This window comes from Cheilinus undulatus, linkage group 15 (assembly GCF_018320785.1).
Source record: "Cheilinus undulatus linkage group 15, ASM1832078v1, whole genome shotgun sequence".
Classification (NCBI taxonomy): Eukaryota; Metazoa; Chordata; class Actinopteri; order Labriformes; family Labridae; genus Cheilinus; species Cheilinus undulatus.
This window is the reverse complement of record NC_054879.1, coordinates 47,886,096-47,905,197: the sequence shown is the minus strand read 5'-3', so window position 1 is coordinate 47,905,197 and position 19,102 is coordinate 47,886,096. Positions and strand designations below refer to the sequence as shown.

Sequence of the window (19,102 nt, the reverse complement as noted above, 5' to 3'; positions counted from 1 at the left end):
TCTCTAACTATCTAACTATCTATCTATCTATCATCTATCTATCTATCTATCTATCTATCTATCTATCTATCTATCTATCTAACTATCTATCTATCTATCTATCTATCTATCTATCTATCTATCTATCTATCTATCGATCTATCGATCTATCGATCTATCTATCTAAGTATCTAAGTATCTATCTATCTATCTATCTATCTATCTATCTATTTAACTATCTATCTATCTATCTCTCTAACTATCTAACTATCTATCTATCTATCTATCATCTATCTATTTAACTATCTATCTATCTATCTCTCTAACTATCTATCTATCTATCTATCTATCTATCTATCTATCTATCTAACTATCTATCTAAGTATCTAACTATCTAACTATCTATCTATCTATCTATCTATCTATCTATCTATCTATATCTATCTAACTATCTATCTATTTATCTATCTATCGATCTATCGATCTATCTATCTATCTATCTATCTATCTATCTATCTATCTATCTATCTATCTAACTATCTAACTATCTATCTATCTATCTATCTATCTATCTATCTAACTATCTATCTATCTATCTATCTATCTATCTATCTATCTATCTAACTATCTATCTATCTATCTATCTATCTATCTATCTATCTATCTATCTATCTATCTATCTATCTATCTATCTATCTATCTATCTAACTATCTATCTATCTATCTAACTATCTATCTATCTATCTATCTATCTATCTATCTATCTATCTATCTATCTATCTATCTATCTAAATATCTATCTATCTATCTATCTAAATATCTAAATATCTATCTATCTATCTATCTATCTATCTATCTATCTATCTATCTATCTATCTATCTATCTATCTATCTATCTATCTATCTATCTATTTAACTATCTATCTATCTATCTAACTATCTAACTATCTATCTATCTATCTATCATCTATCTATCTATCTATCTATCTATCTATCTATCTATCTATCTATCTATCTATTTAACTATCTATCTATCTATCTCTCTAACTATCTAACTATCTATCTATCTATCTATCATCTATCTATCTATCTATCTATCTATCTATCATCTATCTATCTATCGATCTATCGATCTATCTATCTATCTATCTATCTATCTAAGTATCTAACTATCTAACTATCTATCTATCGATCTATCGATCTATCTATCTATCTATCTATCTATCTAACTATCTAACTATCTATCTATCTATCTATCATCTATCTATCTATCTATCTATCTATCTAACTATCTAACTATCTATCTATCTATCTATCTATCTATCTATCTATCTATCTATCTATCTATCTATCTATCTATCTATCTATCTATCTATCTATTTATCTATCTATCTATCTATTTAACTATCTATCTATCTATCTCTCTAACTATCTAACTATCTATCTATCTATCTATCATCTATCTATCTATCTATCTATCTATCTATCTATCTATCTATCTATCTATCTAACTATCTATCTATCTATCTATCATCTATCTATCATCTATCTATCATCTATCTATCATCTATCTATCTATCGATCTATCGATCTATCGATCTATCTATCTATCTATCTATCTATCTAAGTATCTAACTATCTAACTATCTATCGATCTATCGATCTATCGATCTATCTATCTATCTAACTATCTAACTATCTATCTATCTATCTATCATCTATCTATCTATCTATCTATCTAACTATCTAACTATCTATCTATCTATCTATCTATCTATCTATCCATCTAACTATCTATCTATCTATCTATCTATCTATCTATCCATCTAACTATCTATCTATCTATCTAACTATCTAACTATCTATCTATCTATCTATCTATCTATCATCTATCTATCTATCTATCTATCTATCTATCTAACTATCTAACTATCTATCTATCTATCTATCTATCTAACTATCTATCTATCTATCGATCTATCGATCTATCTATCGATCTATCGATCTATCGATCTATCTATCGATCTATCTAACTATCTAACTATCTATCTATCTATCTATCATCTATCTATCTATCTATCTATCTATCTAACTATCTAACTATCTATCTATCATCTATCTATCAGTCTATCTAACTATCTATCTATCTATCTATCTATCTATCTAACTATCTATCTATCTAACTATCTAACTATCTATCTATCATCTATCTATCAGTCTACCTAACTATCTATCTATCTATCTATCTATCTATCTAACTATCTATCTATCTATCTATCTAACTATCTATCTATCTATCGATCTATCGATCTATCTATCTATCTATCTATCTATCTATCTAAGTATCTATCTAACTATCTATCTATCTATCTATCTATCTATCTATCTATCTAACTATCTATCTATCTATCTATCTATCTATCATCTATCTATCTATCTATCTATCTATCTATCTATCTATCTATCTATCTAACTATCTAACTATCTATCTATCGATCTATCATCTATCTATCTATCCATCCATCCATCCATCCATCCATCCATCCATAACAAAGCCTGAAGTTAATTAGATTAATTTTTTATCAGCTGATATTGACTGAGCACTATTTAAAACATGAATAATAAACCACATAAGCAATGTTTAAGTAATGTTTTAAAATTCTGCATTTTCTGGACAGTTTCCATACAGACGCAGCAGCATGTTGAGGATGGATTAGGAAGGAGACTTTTTGCCACCAGCTTTTTTTAATAAAAGGCTTTTTTATGAAAGAAGTGGAGGTCAATGTCAGAATGAGCTAAATATTTGTGTCTTCATCTCTTTTTTTATCCCATTAGGCAGATAAACATGTTTAGAACGGCTCTCACGAGTTTCTCTTTTGGAATCTCTCTTCCTCTTTAGGAATGCTGACCGTCCGTTCCTCCTCTTCTTCTCATTGGTCCATGTCCACATACCTCTCTTTAAGACTCCTCCCTTTGCTGGTAAAAGCAGCCATGGTCGCTATGGGGACAATTTGGAAGAAATGGACTGGATGATTGGTGAATAAAACTGCTTCCTATTTTAAAATAAACCTTAAAGTCCCTGTAAAATGAAATCCAAAACTTGTGTCTAAACAGCAACGATATTAAACCACAGAGCAGTTCATCTCAGTCCAGTCTGTTGTTAGCTGATGTCTCTGCCTTTATTAAAGTTAACAGTCAGTTAAATGCTGTTTTTTTCTTCATTGTGAGGTAAATTTACCAAATCTATCAGCCACAGTGGTCTATGAATCATTCAAAGGAACAGTACAGAGAAATTTGTGACAGAAACAGACCTCAGGCACTGTAAGGTCAGGGGGCAGGGCTAATTACTGGGGTACTTGTCTTTTTTCATTTGAACCAGGAACAAACATCTTTCCTGCTGAAGGCGTTGTTATCCATATTTCACTGTCTTTAGTCCTGAATGATTTAAAGAAGCGGACGGGGGCTTTGTCTCTCTCGAAGCAGCCACAGTTCACTCCCTCCTGTCTGTTAGTGTCAAGATGCTGAAGTTTAGGAAGGTATCTGATGATGGACTTGTTCTGTTCCTGCCAAGTCTATCACAATAAAAGTCTCCAATGCTAATAATCATTATTGAAGACTTATTTTGAAGAACAACATCTGGAACTGGAGTGTTTTTCAGTTTAACAACAAAGACGTTTCATAAACTGGAGAGAAAAATTTAACTTCACAGAACTCAGAAACAGGATATTAGGAATTCCTGAAGAGTTAAATAGAGCAGTGGTTCTCAATGTTAGGGTCGGGACCCCCTTGGGGGTCGTGAGACACTGGGAAGAGGTCGCCAGATGCCTTTAAGAAACTAAGAATATTTTTTGCACAACTTGAGCCCATTTTTGCTTCTTCTTTTTTGCCACTTTACACCAAATTTGTTGTATTTAAACCTGTTTTCATCACTAGTTCTTTCCAATTTTTGACCCTTTAAATACATTTTGTGCCACATTACTCCTATTTCTGCTACTTCTTAATTGAATTTTAATGCCTTTTCTGAACATTTTGTCCACTTTAAGACATCTTTGTCATTTGTAAACCCTTTCCATCACTTTTCCCACCTAATTTTGCTTTTGTTGACCTATTACTGTCACTTTTAACCACTTGTCACCAAATTTTATGTCTATTTTGCCAATTTAACTGTATTTGTCATGCCCATTTGCTGATTTTTTAACCAGTTTTCCCACTTTTTAATCCCATTTCACCAACTTTTCCCCCGATTCCTGCCACTTTTAAGCCAATATTGACACCGCTAACGATTTTTACTCCCTTTTATCCCAGTTTTTGCCACTATAACCCTTGTTTGTCACTTTCTACCCACACTTTTATTTAATTTTGCAACTTTTAACCCGTTTCTGCTACTTTTGAAATCCCATTTTACCACCTTTACCACCATTTTTTGCCATTCAATTCTGATTTAAAAAAAAAAGGGATTTCCATTTTTAAGATGACTATATACTATGGCACAAATGAATTAAAAAACACCATTTTTGCTTTGATAACACTGGCTATTATTTAAGTGAACAAATAAAATGTGGTTATCACACATTTGATAACAATAGACCATAATTTTGCTGACTTCATGGCTGGGCCCCAGAAAGATCTCCCCTTTGTCCCCCCTTATGGACGGCCTTGTCTGCACATCATTATTCTTGATTTTGCATGGCTGTGTTCAACCACCTTCAGGTCCAGTGGGGGTCTCCGGTCTCTGGCACCTTTATTTTAGGGGTCACAGGCTGAAAAGGTTGAGAACCACTGAAATAGAGGATGAAAAATGAAACTGAGACTTTTAGCTCTAAACGGTCATGACATGGATGTGATTGTTTCTCTGGTGGCTTTAAAAAAGAGAGATGTAGCATAGCAGCAGAGCAGACGGACGTTCCTCCAATCAGGTTGTAGCATTTTTTTTAATCTGAGAGGATGGTATTTCTTGTTAGTGGGCATGGGCGTAGCACGGGGGGGGGAGGTGTACTGATTACCTGGGCCCACAGTAGGGAGGGGCCTTACAATGAAATTTGTGTTTTTTTATTTTTCTTGATAATTAGTGTTATTGAATCAAAAGCAACCAAATTAATTGGTCAAAAGATTGAAATTTCTATCAAATCAATATCTATAATTCTTGTCAGTGGGCGTGGCTTTGGCACATTCAACTGACATGACAACAGCATCATAGTGAAGGCTTGGAATTTTAAGCTGCTGTCTCATCACTGAGATCTGCATGTAGAGTGAATCTGTGAGAAGTGATGTGGTCAGAGCCTGGGGTCAAACACAATCATGCTGTGCTGCAGAAATAGATGTTTTTGTCCAGTGGTCTGACTGACCTTCATGAATGTGTCTTCCAGGTCAAATCACAGAGACCGTGGACTCTCTGGGTCTTGCTAACAGCACTTTGATGTACTTCACATCTGACCATGGCGGACACCTCGAGGACTCGGATTCAAAGGTTGGCCAGAAAGGAGGCTGGAACGGCATCTATAAAGGTACTCCTCATCTCACACTCTACTTTTTAAATAACTCTCATAAAAATCACAATCTTTGATGCATAGAAGAAAATAAAGAGCACATAATTTTGAATAATGAACTGCACAAAAATAACATAAAATGTCATAATAATAAATTGCACTCTGATCTCTGTCATGCACTTTTGACTTTATATCAGTTTGATCTGATGACTGAGCAGTTAGGTAAGACTGATCGGCCATTATTAAAATAATCGTTAGTTACAGTCATCCATCCATCAGTATCTCTGTAAACCTGATAAAAACACACCAAACATTTCACTGCCTTTTAAATTTTCATTGTTCTGTCCATCCGAAAGATGGACACAGGTTTTATGTTAAGCAAGAGCTTAGAGGAGATGACCAGGGTTGACCTTGGCCACCTAGAAATCTGATTGGCCATTGAAGAGGCGACCTGAAAACGACCTATGGAGGCTTTGCGCTTCATCTGAGGCAAGACTTAAACTTTGATACATTTTTAAGGCTTTGTTTCTGATTGAAGCTCTTTGCATGAAACATTTGCTTTTGTTAAAGTCTGAATCTATGATTTTTTTTTAAGTCATTAAAAATCAACGAAGCAGACTTAAAGTACATGATCTCACTTTGATGTGTTTCTTTTAAAAGGAAAAATATTCACACAAAAACAAAACTTCTGTAGTTGAGTGTTAAATTAGAGATGTTAGTGAAATCAGACAGGGTAAATACGTACAGGTTTTTAAAAAAATTATTATTATTATTTAGTTGAGTTTATTTCGGTCACTTTCATCAAGTAGACTCTCTTTTTCTCTCTTCTTCCCTGTCTACATGGGGTTATCTTATAGAACAATAAGGGTACAGGGAGAGAGTCACTTTTTGTCCGAGTGTCACTCGTCTCTTCTTCGTGTGTTTTGATGTTCCGGCTACTTCCTCTTGTGGTTTAGAAGTGGGTTAGCAAACACTTACCGGCATTACTGCCACCAAGGTTGGTGGATAAATACTGTCGAGTATTTTCGTTTATGTTGTTTTTTAATGGTTCTGACGTATCTGTCATGGGACTATGTGCACCGAGCCATTACCCCCAAACTGGGATGGTTCAGGACGAATACAATACCTCTATACCAGGCCTATTCAATCAGCGGCCCGGGGGCCACGTGCGGCCCAGAACCAACCCCCAAGTGGCCCAGCCTTTGGTCATGCCAGAGATGCAGAGGGCAACCTGTTTCACAAGTTTTCATAAAATCCACTGTATTTCAGACCGTGAATGCAACACTCTGCTTAGCCTAGCAACAGTCTACCCACAATGCACTGCGCTGTTTTGAAGCATGGCTAGCAATGCTATATGTCCTTTTTAACATTTCTTTTTTCATTCTATTTTTTTAATCTTTATTCAAGTAAAAAAAAAAATTTCTACTACCTCAGGTTATGTTCAAACACAGCTCTGTTGTTGTGTTTTATGCACTTTATTATGTGCTTTTGTCATATTGCAAAATCTAAAAGGGAGACTTTGAATAAAAAGTGCTTATTTTTCTGTATTGGTTCCAAATTTGACATTACCAGTTGCTTCCTGGGAGCTGAACATGTCTGGCCCAGCTACATTTCTTGTTTTAAAATTTGGCCCAGTTGAGTTTATAATTGAATAGCCCTGCTCTATACTTTAGTTTTAGTTGTTGAATAAGATGTTAAGTAAAACTAGACATGGTCAATATTAGGGCGTTGGAAATTAATCACAAATTAGATTAAATCGCTGAAATTTACAAATCACAGAAGTTGCAATATTTCTTAAACTTGAAATATGTCAGAATAGCTGTTTAATACATTCATTTCTTTGCAGCACCTTTACAAGCTTCACCTCCTCCACCCCAGCCTCCTCCTTTATAGACTAAAGCTCCACCTCCTCCACCCCAGCCTCCTCCTTTATAGACTAAAGCTCCACCTCCTCCACCCCAGCCTCCTCCTTTATAGACTAAAGCTTCACCTCCTCCACCCCAGCCTCCTCCTTTATAGACTAAAGCTTCACCTCCTCCACCCCAGCCTCCTCCTTTATAGACTAAAGCTCCACCTCCTCCACCCCAGCCTCCTCCTTTATAAACTCAAGCTTCACCTCCTCCACTTCAGCCTCCTCCTTTATAGCTTAAAGCTTGTTCCATCCTCATTCAGATTCATGCTACTATGGATTAATTGATTCTGACTATTGTATTTTTTTAATACACATTGTCATTTATGTGTCCATCCATATGGGGCTTTCAGCCACGTGTGCTGGAAAGTCAAAGCAGCTGCTGACTAACCCAGGTAGCATCTTTAGAGCAAAGTCTTCTCTGCAGAGTTAAACTGTAGGCCCAGGCTATTCAATAGGAGGCCCTGGGGCCAGATCAGACCCCCAAGGTCATTTGTAGTGGCCCTTTAAAGATCCAATATGTGGAATTTCTGACCCTAAATATCTTTATTAATTTAAAAGGGACCATCACTAATTTATATATTTTTTTAACTGAGGTCTTACAGTATCTCAGAAGTGTCCTAAACCAATGTTTGGTTTTCATAAATAAATTTCTTGTAGTGAGGAAAAAATGCTCTGAAAAAGGTACTTCCAGGTTTGTGCTGGTAGTGACGCTAGACTGCACACTCACCCTGTGACCATATTCAGCATTTTCTGTTCAACGAAATTTGAAATTTAAAAATGCCAAAAAGTCCAGATTTTTAAATTTTTAAAATTTTAGAATTTAAAAATTCTGAAATTTAAAAATTGAAAATTTAGAATCAAAAAAATTAAAAAATTTAAAATTAAAAAATTAAAAATTAAAACTTGAAAAAAAAAAGGAAAATTAATAATTAAATAAAAAATAAATATTAAATATTAAAAATTAGGAAGTGGGCGAATACTTGTTCACAGCTTCAATTAATATTGTTCAGGCCTTCATATGGATGCTTTTTCAGGAAGTGGCCCCCATTCTGAACTCATTGAATAGCTCTGCTGTAGGCTATATCCATTTTGCAATAAAATGGTTAAATGTATGATGAGTGTTCCCTACTGAATGTAGGTTATAATAAAAAATGACTTATTGCTTAAATTTATTAAAAGATGCCAAAGTTGAGAAATCTAATAATAACGGTATATTAAAACACAATGTTGGGGGGAAAAAATGCAGTTAGATTATTTTTGCAGATAGTTCAGCCCTAGTACATGAATGCATTCTTGTACATCAGTGCACATACTTCAGGCCACCCCTGTATAAGTCAGAAGGGCCACCCTGGTCAAAAACGTCTGGCTATGCCATTGCACTGAGACACATCTAAATTTTGAATACAGGTGATATTTCCTGTGTGATATGAATATACTCCTGCTGTGGTTTAGCAGCTGATAATAAGCTCCAGCGCTCATTTCAATCATTGTGTTCCATCATTGATCAGAAGCTTCCTCGTGTGATTGCATGCTGTGAAAACGGATTCTCATGGTATAAATGGAACATTAGAAACTAAAGAGAAAGAAGGAAGATGGGGGGGAAAGAGAGCTGCCTGTGCAGAGAACAGAGCTGTGTGTGTGTGTGTGTGTGTGTGTGTGTGGGGGGGGGGTGTGTGTGTGTGTGTGTGTGGGTGTGTGTGGGGGGGTGGGTGTGTGTGTGTGTTGGGGAGGAAAGAGAAGTAACAAGACGTGAGGATCAGAGTTCAGTAAAGGTGGAAGCTTCACATTCATGCAGGTAATCAACCTGTGATGAAACCTTTCTGAAATGACTTCCAATTAATCGTGGTTAATGTGATTAATCATTTAATCCCTCACTAGGTAATGTATGTGGATTTAAATATTCTCTGCAGCATTTAATGGCAGTGAGTCCCTGACATCAGTGAGAATGAGAGTATATTTACGTTTTCAGGCCGCTGTAACAAGTGTTTATGTTTCTGCTGCAGCCTCAGCAATAACAGAGGGATCTGTGTTGTGTAATCTCTCACCTGTAGGCGGGAAGGCTATGGGTGGCTGGGAGGGAGGGATCAGGGTGCCCGGTATTTTCCGCTGGCCTGGCAGGCTGCCCGCTGGAAAAGTTGTGGACGAACCCACCAGCCTCATGGACCTGTACCCAACACTGAAGTACCTGGCTGAAGATGCACGACCGGACAGGTACACACCGGCTCTGCTCAGTGTCTCTCTGCAGACCTTCATTCATAAGAAGATAGAAACAGTACAGTAACACCACTCCAGAACTGAGCATAATAACTAGGGCTGGGAAATTAATCCCAATTTGGCCTGCTAGAATTTTCATATTGAATATTTTTAACCTGAAATTTGTGAAAATACCAGTTTAATACTGCAGCAGAGATGTTATGCATTGATTATTATTGCCTATTTTTTATCCTACTTTCTTCATTTTTGTACATTTTTCACCTTAAATATGAAATAGACAAAAATGATTGCTCCTTTTAATGCAACAATTCACATCCAATATGCAAAATCATCATAACTGGATATTTTTCACAATTGTTCATCCCTGGTTTAACCTAATATTGCATTGGTTATAGTACAGAATGATTTATAGCAGTGGTTTTCAAAGTGTGAGGCGGGCCTCCCCTGCGGGGCGCGACAGAGCTTCAGGGGAGGCACGGAACCATAAACCTGAAAAAAGGTGATTTGCTTTGCGAACCTCTGCAGTGCATGGAGCAAAATGGATAAACTTATAGTTACTATAGGGGCTATGCTATTGAGCAGTGCTACTCAACCAAAGAGCCAAATTGTTGAAAAGACCTTTGCAAGAGCCACAATCTAAAAGGTGAAAAGTGGCAAAAACAGCTTGAAGTAGCAATAAAACTAGGTTAAAGGTGGCAAAATTGTCAGAAAGCAGCAAAAAATGGGTGAAAAGGGGCGAAAATGGGGAGAAAAATCGGAAAAATGGTCAGAAAGTAGTAGAAATGGGTGAGAAGTGACAAAAAATGAGAGGAAAGTGACTAAAATGGGCAAAAAGCAGTCAAGAGTGGAAAAAATGGGCAAAAAAAAGAGGAAACAAGTGGTATGTAATGGCAAAGGGTAGTAAATGGACAAAAAGTGGAAAAATGGTGCCAAGGGGCGGAAATGTAAAAAGAAGAGACAAAAAACGGGAAAACAGGGAACATGTGTTTTTAATGGCAATCAGAAACTTAAATAGACAAAAAGTTGCAAGAAATGGTAAAAAAAGGGCAAAAAATGGAATAAAAGTGGCAAAAATTGGAAAAGTGGCAAAAAGATGTTGCAAAAATGAGCAAAAAAATTGTGGACAAAAGTGTATTTAATGAGGAAAGGTAGCTTAAATGGACAAAAAGGTGAAAAAGGGCAAAAATGGGATGAAAGTGGCAAAAATGGGAAAAGTGGGAGAAAGAAGTTGTAAAATGGCCAAAAAATATGAAAAGGGTATTTAATGGCATTATAACTGAATAAGAGGGAAAGGCAGATGTTTAAGGACATTTGCGAACCAAAATGTATTAATGTCTAAATATTCATTAGACATAAATTTTTGAAATGTTGTTGTTTAATTTTTTTTTTCCAATTTCAATCCTTTTTGTGGGTGGGGGTCCACCGAATGAATCATTTCTTCTTAGGGAAGCCTCACTCTCACACACTTTGGAAACCACTGATTTATAGCTTGTGTTTGTTGAGGAGAAAAATCACAATTAGATTATTTTGTTTATCCCTAATAATAATCCAGATAGAAACTCTTAAACATTAACGTTTTGTAGTTGACATGAATAACCAATGAACCTATTTTATTCAGACATATACAGATCTTCTTTATCTAAGATAATTCCTCTGTAATTGGCCTTTTTTATAAATGAGCTGTTATGATGATCTCTGTATGGTTGTTTGCTTTTGTCTCTCTGTGTAACTGAGGTTGTGCTATTGCTTTGTGTTTGATTTTTGAGCACATTTCTATGATACTAAACATTGTGTTCCTTCTCTTTCTCTCTGTTTTCTTTCAGACATCTAGACGGCCATAACCTCATGCCACTGCTGGAGGGAAACGTGGAGCGATCAGAGCATGAATTCATGTTCCACTACTGTGGGATCTACCTGAACGCTGTACGCTGGCACCCACCTGGAAGTAAGGTCACACTTTTAAACACAAGAAGCATACAGTTATCTATTTTAAAATCTAATCTTATAAAAAATCTATGTTTGGGGGGTGCAGGTGGCAGAATGGATAAGGCGCGTGACCCATATACGCGGGCGGCCCGGGCTCGAATCCGGCCTCAGGCCCCCCACCGCACGTCCCTCTCCGCTCCCCTCCCCGTCCCCGACCCCATCCACCATCCTCCCCCCCATCAAATAAAGGCACAAAATGACCAAAATAGACCTTAAGAAAAAATCTATATTTTTAGTATCAACATAAAGAAACAGATTATAAAGCAGGGGAGTCAAACTCAGTCACAGCAGGGGCCGGATTCTGGATTCAGATCTAACCTGAGGGCCTAACAGGGTCACCTTTTTAACCAGAAACTCTCAACCTCATTTCACCAGTAATAAAATATGACAAAAAACTTAAAAAAGCACTGATAATAAATGATATTGATATTTAAGAAGTTAAAAAGTTTAAAGACTCACAATCTGAGAAAAGTAAATTTATTAGTTCAAAAAGGTGAAACATGAAATTGAAATTAAAAAATAACATTTTAAAGGCAAAAACAGTGCTTAACAAACGTATTAGCCCACCTGTCATATCTGTCTCAGAGACCATCCAGCATCATGAAGTGCTTTCATGCGGACTCTTTCATTTTCAGTCAGCTCTCCACGTTTTACCATTTTGAACAGGAATGAGGAATTTCAAACTGAATTCACCCAAATGTGAGCTGGCTCACTGGGCTTCTCTGAGAAGTCAGAAATGAATCAAGCATAACATTCAAGCACTAAAACTCATTTTTCTCTTCAGGAATGACAGTAAATAACTATAACTTAAAATATTAATCGAGAAATATTAACGTGCTTTACTATTTTTCCATTTTTTTTGTAAATCAGTAAATTTGAAAATTCATGGATAACAATAATAATTCTGTTTTAGCATTAAAAATATCATTTGGGTTAAAGAGCTTCTACATATTGGTGAATTAACCATTGCAGAAACATCAAAAATGATTTTGGTAATTACCAATGCTGTTAATTTAGTACAGCTGTGGCAGAAACCTGACTTGGATGGTGGTCTAATAAATTTGTTAAGCACTGTTTATACCACACATCATATATTGCCGGAAAGCTCAGATTCTCAGCTCTCTGTCAGTGTTGGAATTTTTCAGATTGAGCAAACTTTCGAGGAGTTACAGTGTTGAGAATCCGTGTAGCGGTCTTGCCATACTTCTGGTGTTTTGCTATGAATGTCCACGTCAATGAACCATATACGTGCGCATGCCCACAATTCTCAGTTTTCCAACACTGTTGGAATTTTTCTGATCAAACAAACTTTGACAGAGTTATGGTAATAATACTCCGGACATATAAAGCACAGCGCGGGCGCTGGCTCAGTAGGTAAAGGGTTAATCTATCCAATAATGTGTTTGTTATAATAAAGAATGATTTATGGCACGTGTTTCCTGAAAATACGTTGGATCAGGAACAGAGAAAACATTTGCATTGCATGCTGAAACGTAATCAAAATATTGGGAAAAAAAATCACAATTAAATTGTTATTTTTTATTTATGTTAAGCTAAGGTTGCTAAAGTATTTTAGACTTAGAAATTAACAGGGCTGAAATGAAGCACATGGAATAAGTGTAAATTAAATCCATGCTAATAAAGGCTAACTGTGGAATATTTTTGTTAAGTTTAAGTTATCTGATTCTCTTCTTTTTGGTGTTTTTTCAGTATAATTTTTGTTGAATCCAGGATCAGATTCCTGATATAAAATTTGACATGAATATTATTTAAATGTATGTATAATGTACAAACCATTTTAATTTGAGCCGAATTAGACAGAATTAGTCAGAACAAGTAAATATAATTCACGTTTGATTCTACATCTGAATAAAGAGAAATATTTTGTTATTTTAAAGTCTGAATACTGAGGATCTTTCATATTTCTTTTCTTTACATAAACTGCCTTCTAAAAATTCCAAGAGTAGCAGCTACAGCTCAGAACGGCTCCATTCAGTCTGTTCACACTGAAAACAGGAAGCCTACAAAGAAAGAAAGTCAGAACACAGGTTTAATCTTCTGTTTTAGTGTCCGCTCTAACATCAGACTCTGATGGGTTTCTTTTCCAGGTGACTCCATCTTCAAGCTCCACTTCTTCTCCCCAAACTTTTCCCCTCCTGGAGCCGGTGGTTGCTATGACACCAAGGTCTGTCTGTGTCACGGAGAACATGTGACGCATCACAACCCACCACTGCTGTATGACCTTTTCCATGACCCGTCAGAATCCCGCCCACTGACCCCCGATACTGAGCCGCGATTCGCTGAAATCCTGGAGCAGACGGCCAAAGCTGTAGAGAGACATAAACAGAGTTTCACCAATGAGCAGGAGTCCAAGGGTCCTTCTGCAGAGTCCGGCACAGACGCTACCAGCGTTCACAGTCAGATGACGTGGGCGAAGATTCTGTGGAAACCCTGGCTGCAGCCCTGCTGTGGGACTTTTCCGTTCTGCCGCTGCAAAGAGGATGTGACAAATATTTAATGGAAAAAGCCACCGGACGGTCTGAAAACATCGGTGAAGCTCCTCTGGAATCCGCAGCAGGGTTATCACATTTTCATAAATAATATACTGCTGTCCTCTCTGTGGTTCAGGGTGCGCTCAGGAGCTTTAACTTTTTAAAGACTTGGCTTTCCAACGGTTGTGCTGCAGACTTCTTCTTTTCATTTTTATCCAGTCATCAGTCTCATTAGGAAATGGTTAGGCCTAAATATCAACTGCATTAAACTGCATCAGTCAGTGAAGAAACATCAAAAATAATGAAACTCTGCCTCAGAATTTAAACTTGATTTTAGTTTTAGTCATTTAGAAGTATCTCACTACAAAAACATAAATTTTAACCAGTGCATTTTATAATCTCTGTCAGAAATATCTCATTAGACTTTTACAACTAGGGCTTGAAATACATGTAGAAAGTATGAATATCTGCCAGAGCAGCGGGTCAGTTTTACTTTAGTGTCATGAAAATAAGATGTCCCAACTAATTTAGATATCGACAGCTCATTTCAGCACATCAAGCAACATGTGATGATGATGATGATGATAACAGGTCCCCCAATGATTGCTCATCAGTATTAGGAAAAGAAAACCTGCTTCTATGCGCCGTGTGCATCGCCTCTAGTCCTGCAGGGCAGCACCTGTGTCCGTCTAGACTTGAAGCACCTGGTGGTGCAGTGATGCTGTTTCCTCGCATCTAGATCTTTGCTGATCTTTGCACGCCACTTTGGGCAAAAGCATCTGCTAAATGACTCTGTAGCATGGTTTTCCATGTAACATCTTAAAATAAGATGCTTGAAGTTCTGCACAGTGGTGGAATGAGAAAGTTCCAGTCCCTAACAGAGGCTATGTTCACACTGCAGGTATTTCACTTTATTTCTAGAATTTGCTGCAGGCCAATAAAAATTGGACTGCGGGCCACATTTGGCCCCCGGGCTATAGTTTGGACTCCTCTGGTGTTTCTCGACTCTGCTTGAGCAGAGTCAGAAAATACAAGAGCCACAATCCAAACCTGGGGTGTGAATCCAATAATGACTTAAATGCATAAATCAGAGCACAGAGAGCTTGGTTCACCTTTCATTTTGATCGTTTTTCTTTATTTATAGTCAGTTAAGATCATTATTTAAAGCTTGTCAAAGCCATCACTTTCTATCCTCAGTGAAAAGTCCATGTCAGAAACCCGTCAGCTCCATCAGATGAGGGTTTTGTTCATTTTACAAAAGAATGCTTAATCCTCTGTTCATTGTATTTAGCTAATGTGTTAAAATACCTGCTAATCTATCTGCAATAATACCTCATGTATATTTAAATATTATTATAAAATGGTTTCTATTAAAGATAAAGTTAGAAAATCATTAAAATCAGAGATATGAAACTTCAGATGAGTGAAAAAGGAATTAAAACATGAAAATTATGTATTCTATAACTAAATGTAATCACAGAATCCCAGTATCAGATAGCTGAAAACTTGATATTCATCTTGCATTAATAAAACAAAAATTAAATGAATTTTAGTGTTTCTGGCAGAGCTGACAGAATCAAGATATGATGGGAAAAAAAGTCATTTTGGGAAAATCTCCACTCTACATAAAAATATTACAACAAAGGTCCCAAGTCAAGTGAGGCCAGTTAGCTTTAATTTTCATTGTTTTTCTTCATTTAAAAATAGATTAAAGGGATACTTCAACATTTTGGCAAATTCATCCATTGCCATAATTCCTGTAGTCTCAGTAATAGGTACGTTACCTTCAGTTGTCGGTGCAAGCTGTTTCTAGATTGCAGCTGCCGAGTTCGGACCTGCTGTGCCAACTCAATGTAAGCAGACGGTATTCTGGCTTTCCCTCATCAAACTCATCAAATACACAATCCAACAACTCCAAAACGCTCTCGAGGACAAGTTGTGACCTGCACATTCACCACGCTATGAAATAATCATGGAACATTATGAGACGGAGATGTTTTTAAGCTAAATGCAAAGCCGGAACTACACTCCACACATGGCTGCTGCACTGTGTCACTCCGCCCAGTGGTTTACTCAAGAAATAGTTCTGAGTATTTGCTTCATGTGTCGTAATGTTACATAATTTTACATTATTATTTCATAGCGTGGTGAATGTGCAGGTCACAACTTGTCCACAAGAGCGTTTTGGAGTTGTTGGATTGTGTATTTGATGAGTTTGATGAGGGAAAGCTGGAATGCCGTCTGCTTACATTGAGTTGGCACAGCAGGTCCGAACTCGGCAGCGGCGATCTAGAAACAGCTTGCACCAACAACAGAAGGTAACAAACCTATTACTGAGACTACAGGAATTATGGCAATGGATGAATTTGCCAAAATGTTGAAGTATCCCTTTAATAATGAAAAATATAAATGGAAACAGCCATTACTTTTTATCTCTGCTGTAAACGCCAGCATGTTTGTCCCTTCTCTCTGATATTTATCCTGCATGTTCGTTCTTGCACACTAAACTGAACGACGTGTCGTGGCATGGATCATTTCTGAGGTCCAGATTTCCCTCTTTTAATATTTTCTGTGGGAATAATTTTTTCCCAGTAAGCCTTAAAGAGCCAGGCGTTGAGTCTCAGTGGTGTTGATCACGGATGGAGGGAAGATGTTTGACTCAGTTCAGCAGGAGAAAAGTGCCAACAGGAAGTCTAATGAGATATTAAACAACCAACCTCCCTGACATGTAACTTTTTGCAGTGTTGAAAATTAACAGCACGCTTTACCTTTAACTGCATTTTTACACTGTAAAAAATGGCTACCGAACAAAGCAGATGCATGTGCACTTCCATGAAGGTGACGTCAGCTGTTTATATGTGTGTCATTCAGAAAGTGAAGGATTTTTCTTTATTGGTGCTTTTTTATCTTGTGAGCTTTAAATGAAAAAAAAATAAAAATGAACTTGCTGAAGATGACTGTGCTGCTGTCTGACTGAATACATCTTTAAATCTATCAGCGGTGTCCTAATGGCTCTTAGACTGCAGAGCAATAATAACTTTATTTCTATAGCAGCTGTAAAACAAGGCTTTATAAAGTCAAAATAACTTCATAATAATAATAATAATAATAATAATAATGATAACTTTATTTCTGTAGCAGCTGTAAAACAAGGCTTTATAAAATCATTTAACATGCAGAGAAACAAAGCAACAGACAACAGAGAAAGACAGAAACACTCAAGGTAAGGAACCTAAACAGATGAAAACCAGGTGAGGAGCCCTTCTGGGTCTCACCGGTATCCCAGACTACCAAGAAAACTAAAACTAATAAAAACGAAACTAAAATGAAGCATTTTTACAAAATATAAACTAAATGAACAAACCAGCAGAAACAAACTAAAACTGAAATTTAGAACAAAAGGTAAAAACTAAATACAAATAAAAACGGGTGAGAACGATAATAACCTTTCTGCAGACTGTGAGAACAATAAAAAGGTGTTTTTGGGTTCCAGTCTGCCCTAAAGTTAGGAAATGTTCCTCCTGTCTTCGCCTGCTCCTCTGTCCCCATTCAACCACTCAATAAAGACATCAAAGCCTAAAGCAGGGGTGTCAAACACAAGGCCCGGGGCCCAAATCTGGCCCCTTGGCCTTGGGTTTGACACCCCTGCTCTAGGTAAACCCTTAAAAATGGGTTTATTTTTATGGCATGACTCTTCAGCTGTAATATTTGTGTTATTTCTAACTACTAGTAAATATTTGGTTAAAATTCCTCCAGAAGGCACTTTAGCCGGTCGGCCATTAGAGGGCAGAGTCACACTGTGATTGGATGAGAGTGCAGTCAGCCTGATGAAGCATTCATCTGGGGGGTTGGGGGGGGGTTAGGGGGTCTATGAAGGCAGGAAAACATGAATGTATGTCTAAAGAACCTGACATTTTGATTTTGTTGTAACATAACTTGGAGCATTGCATCATGGGGGATTTCTCTGCTAGAGAATGAAAGCCTTTTCTGAGTGTTTGATTCTGGCTCCAGGGTTTCAGAGAAATACCTCCTGGAGATGTTCTTAGTAATTCTGTACAGTCCTATCAGCCGTCTTCCTGTTTTATTTCTCCTTTTGTTTCCCATTCATTCACATTTTTGAACCCATCGGTGACAGATGTGTTGATTTTCAGTCATTAACCTTCAAAACTGCCGCTGAAGGACAGCGAGGCCGTGCGGATGCTGTCCTAGTTTGACCACAAGGCTTCACAGCTCTTTAATAAAAAAGGACTCTAAAGACTTCTCCATCATCGGTGTCATCATCATCGATTATCGTCATCATCAGCAGCACTCACGCTCTCCCCCCGCAGCAGCAGCCTGTCAAAACATCAAACTTTGATTCAGCCTGTAATTGGTTCCCTTTTGTCCTTCCTTCCTTCCTTGTTTCCTCTTCCTCCAGCTCCTCTCTGCTCCCTTTCCCCCTCCTTTTCCCCTAGAAATGTGAATTATAAACGGCTGTAATTGTTACATCATATTGACTCGTCTCCCCCCAGCAGAGCCACACATCAAACACACAGACTCCATTACAGCGTCCACTCCATTATGTCTGCAAACAGCCAGCATACATGAGCACGTTTGGCTCTGCATCAAAGTTAATGATAGCTGGTGGGAGAGAACGTCGCCACTGTACATCATGTGACCGTCTGCACACATGCTCTCAGTATATCATGTTGTTTTGAACACATCGCTGCTTTTCTGTAAAGGTCAGTGTTTCAGGAGACGCCATAAAGCATTTTTATAACCCTGAGCTTTCATGAACACGCACACGGCTCCCAAAGATAAGAATAAAGCCTGGCAGCTGAAACACACTGGAAACAGCCTCCTGTAGAAGACGTGCTACTGCTGAGGCGCTTTTCCTCGTTGTTTTAAATCTGGCTTTGTGCCTCACATTAAAACAACAGTCTCTCTGTCGTCGTCTTCATCAGAATCACCCCGTCATTCAGCTGTGGCAGAAAATCTCTGCTCTGGAACTTCTCTGGTCATGGCAATTATTTTTCACTGTCATTTAGATTCAG

At 37.2% G+C, this 19,102-nt stretch overlaps 1 protein-coding gene across 2 annotated transcripts in view; it reads left to right on the top strand.

Annotated features, from left to right (window-relative positions):
* Nucleotides 1-15,795, top strand: part of arsh (arylsulfatase H) — a 26,398-nt gene extending 10,603 nt beyond the window's left edge. For both annotated transcript variants that reach the window (XM_041806459.1, XM_041806458.1), the window contains exons 7-11: nucleotides 2,879-3,015; nucleotides 5,346-5,483; nucleotides 9,429-9,588; nucleotides 11,415-11,536; nucleotides 13,686-15,795. In XM_041806459.1, coding sequence (XP_041662393.1) covers nucleotides 2,879-3,015; nucleotides 5,346-5,483; nucleotides 9,429-9,588; nucleotides 11,415-11,536; nucleotides 13,686-14,095 — 967 coding nt within the window. In that variant the 3' untranslated portion in view covers nucleotides 14,096-15,795. The remainder of the gene's footprint in view (nucleotides 1-2,878; nucleotides 3,016-5,345; nucleotides 5,484-9,428; nucleotides 9,589-11,414; nucleotides 11,537-13,685) is intronic.
* Nucleotides 15,796-19,102: the final 3,307 nt, after the last annotated feature.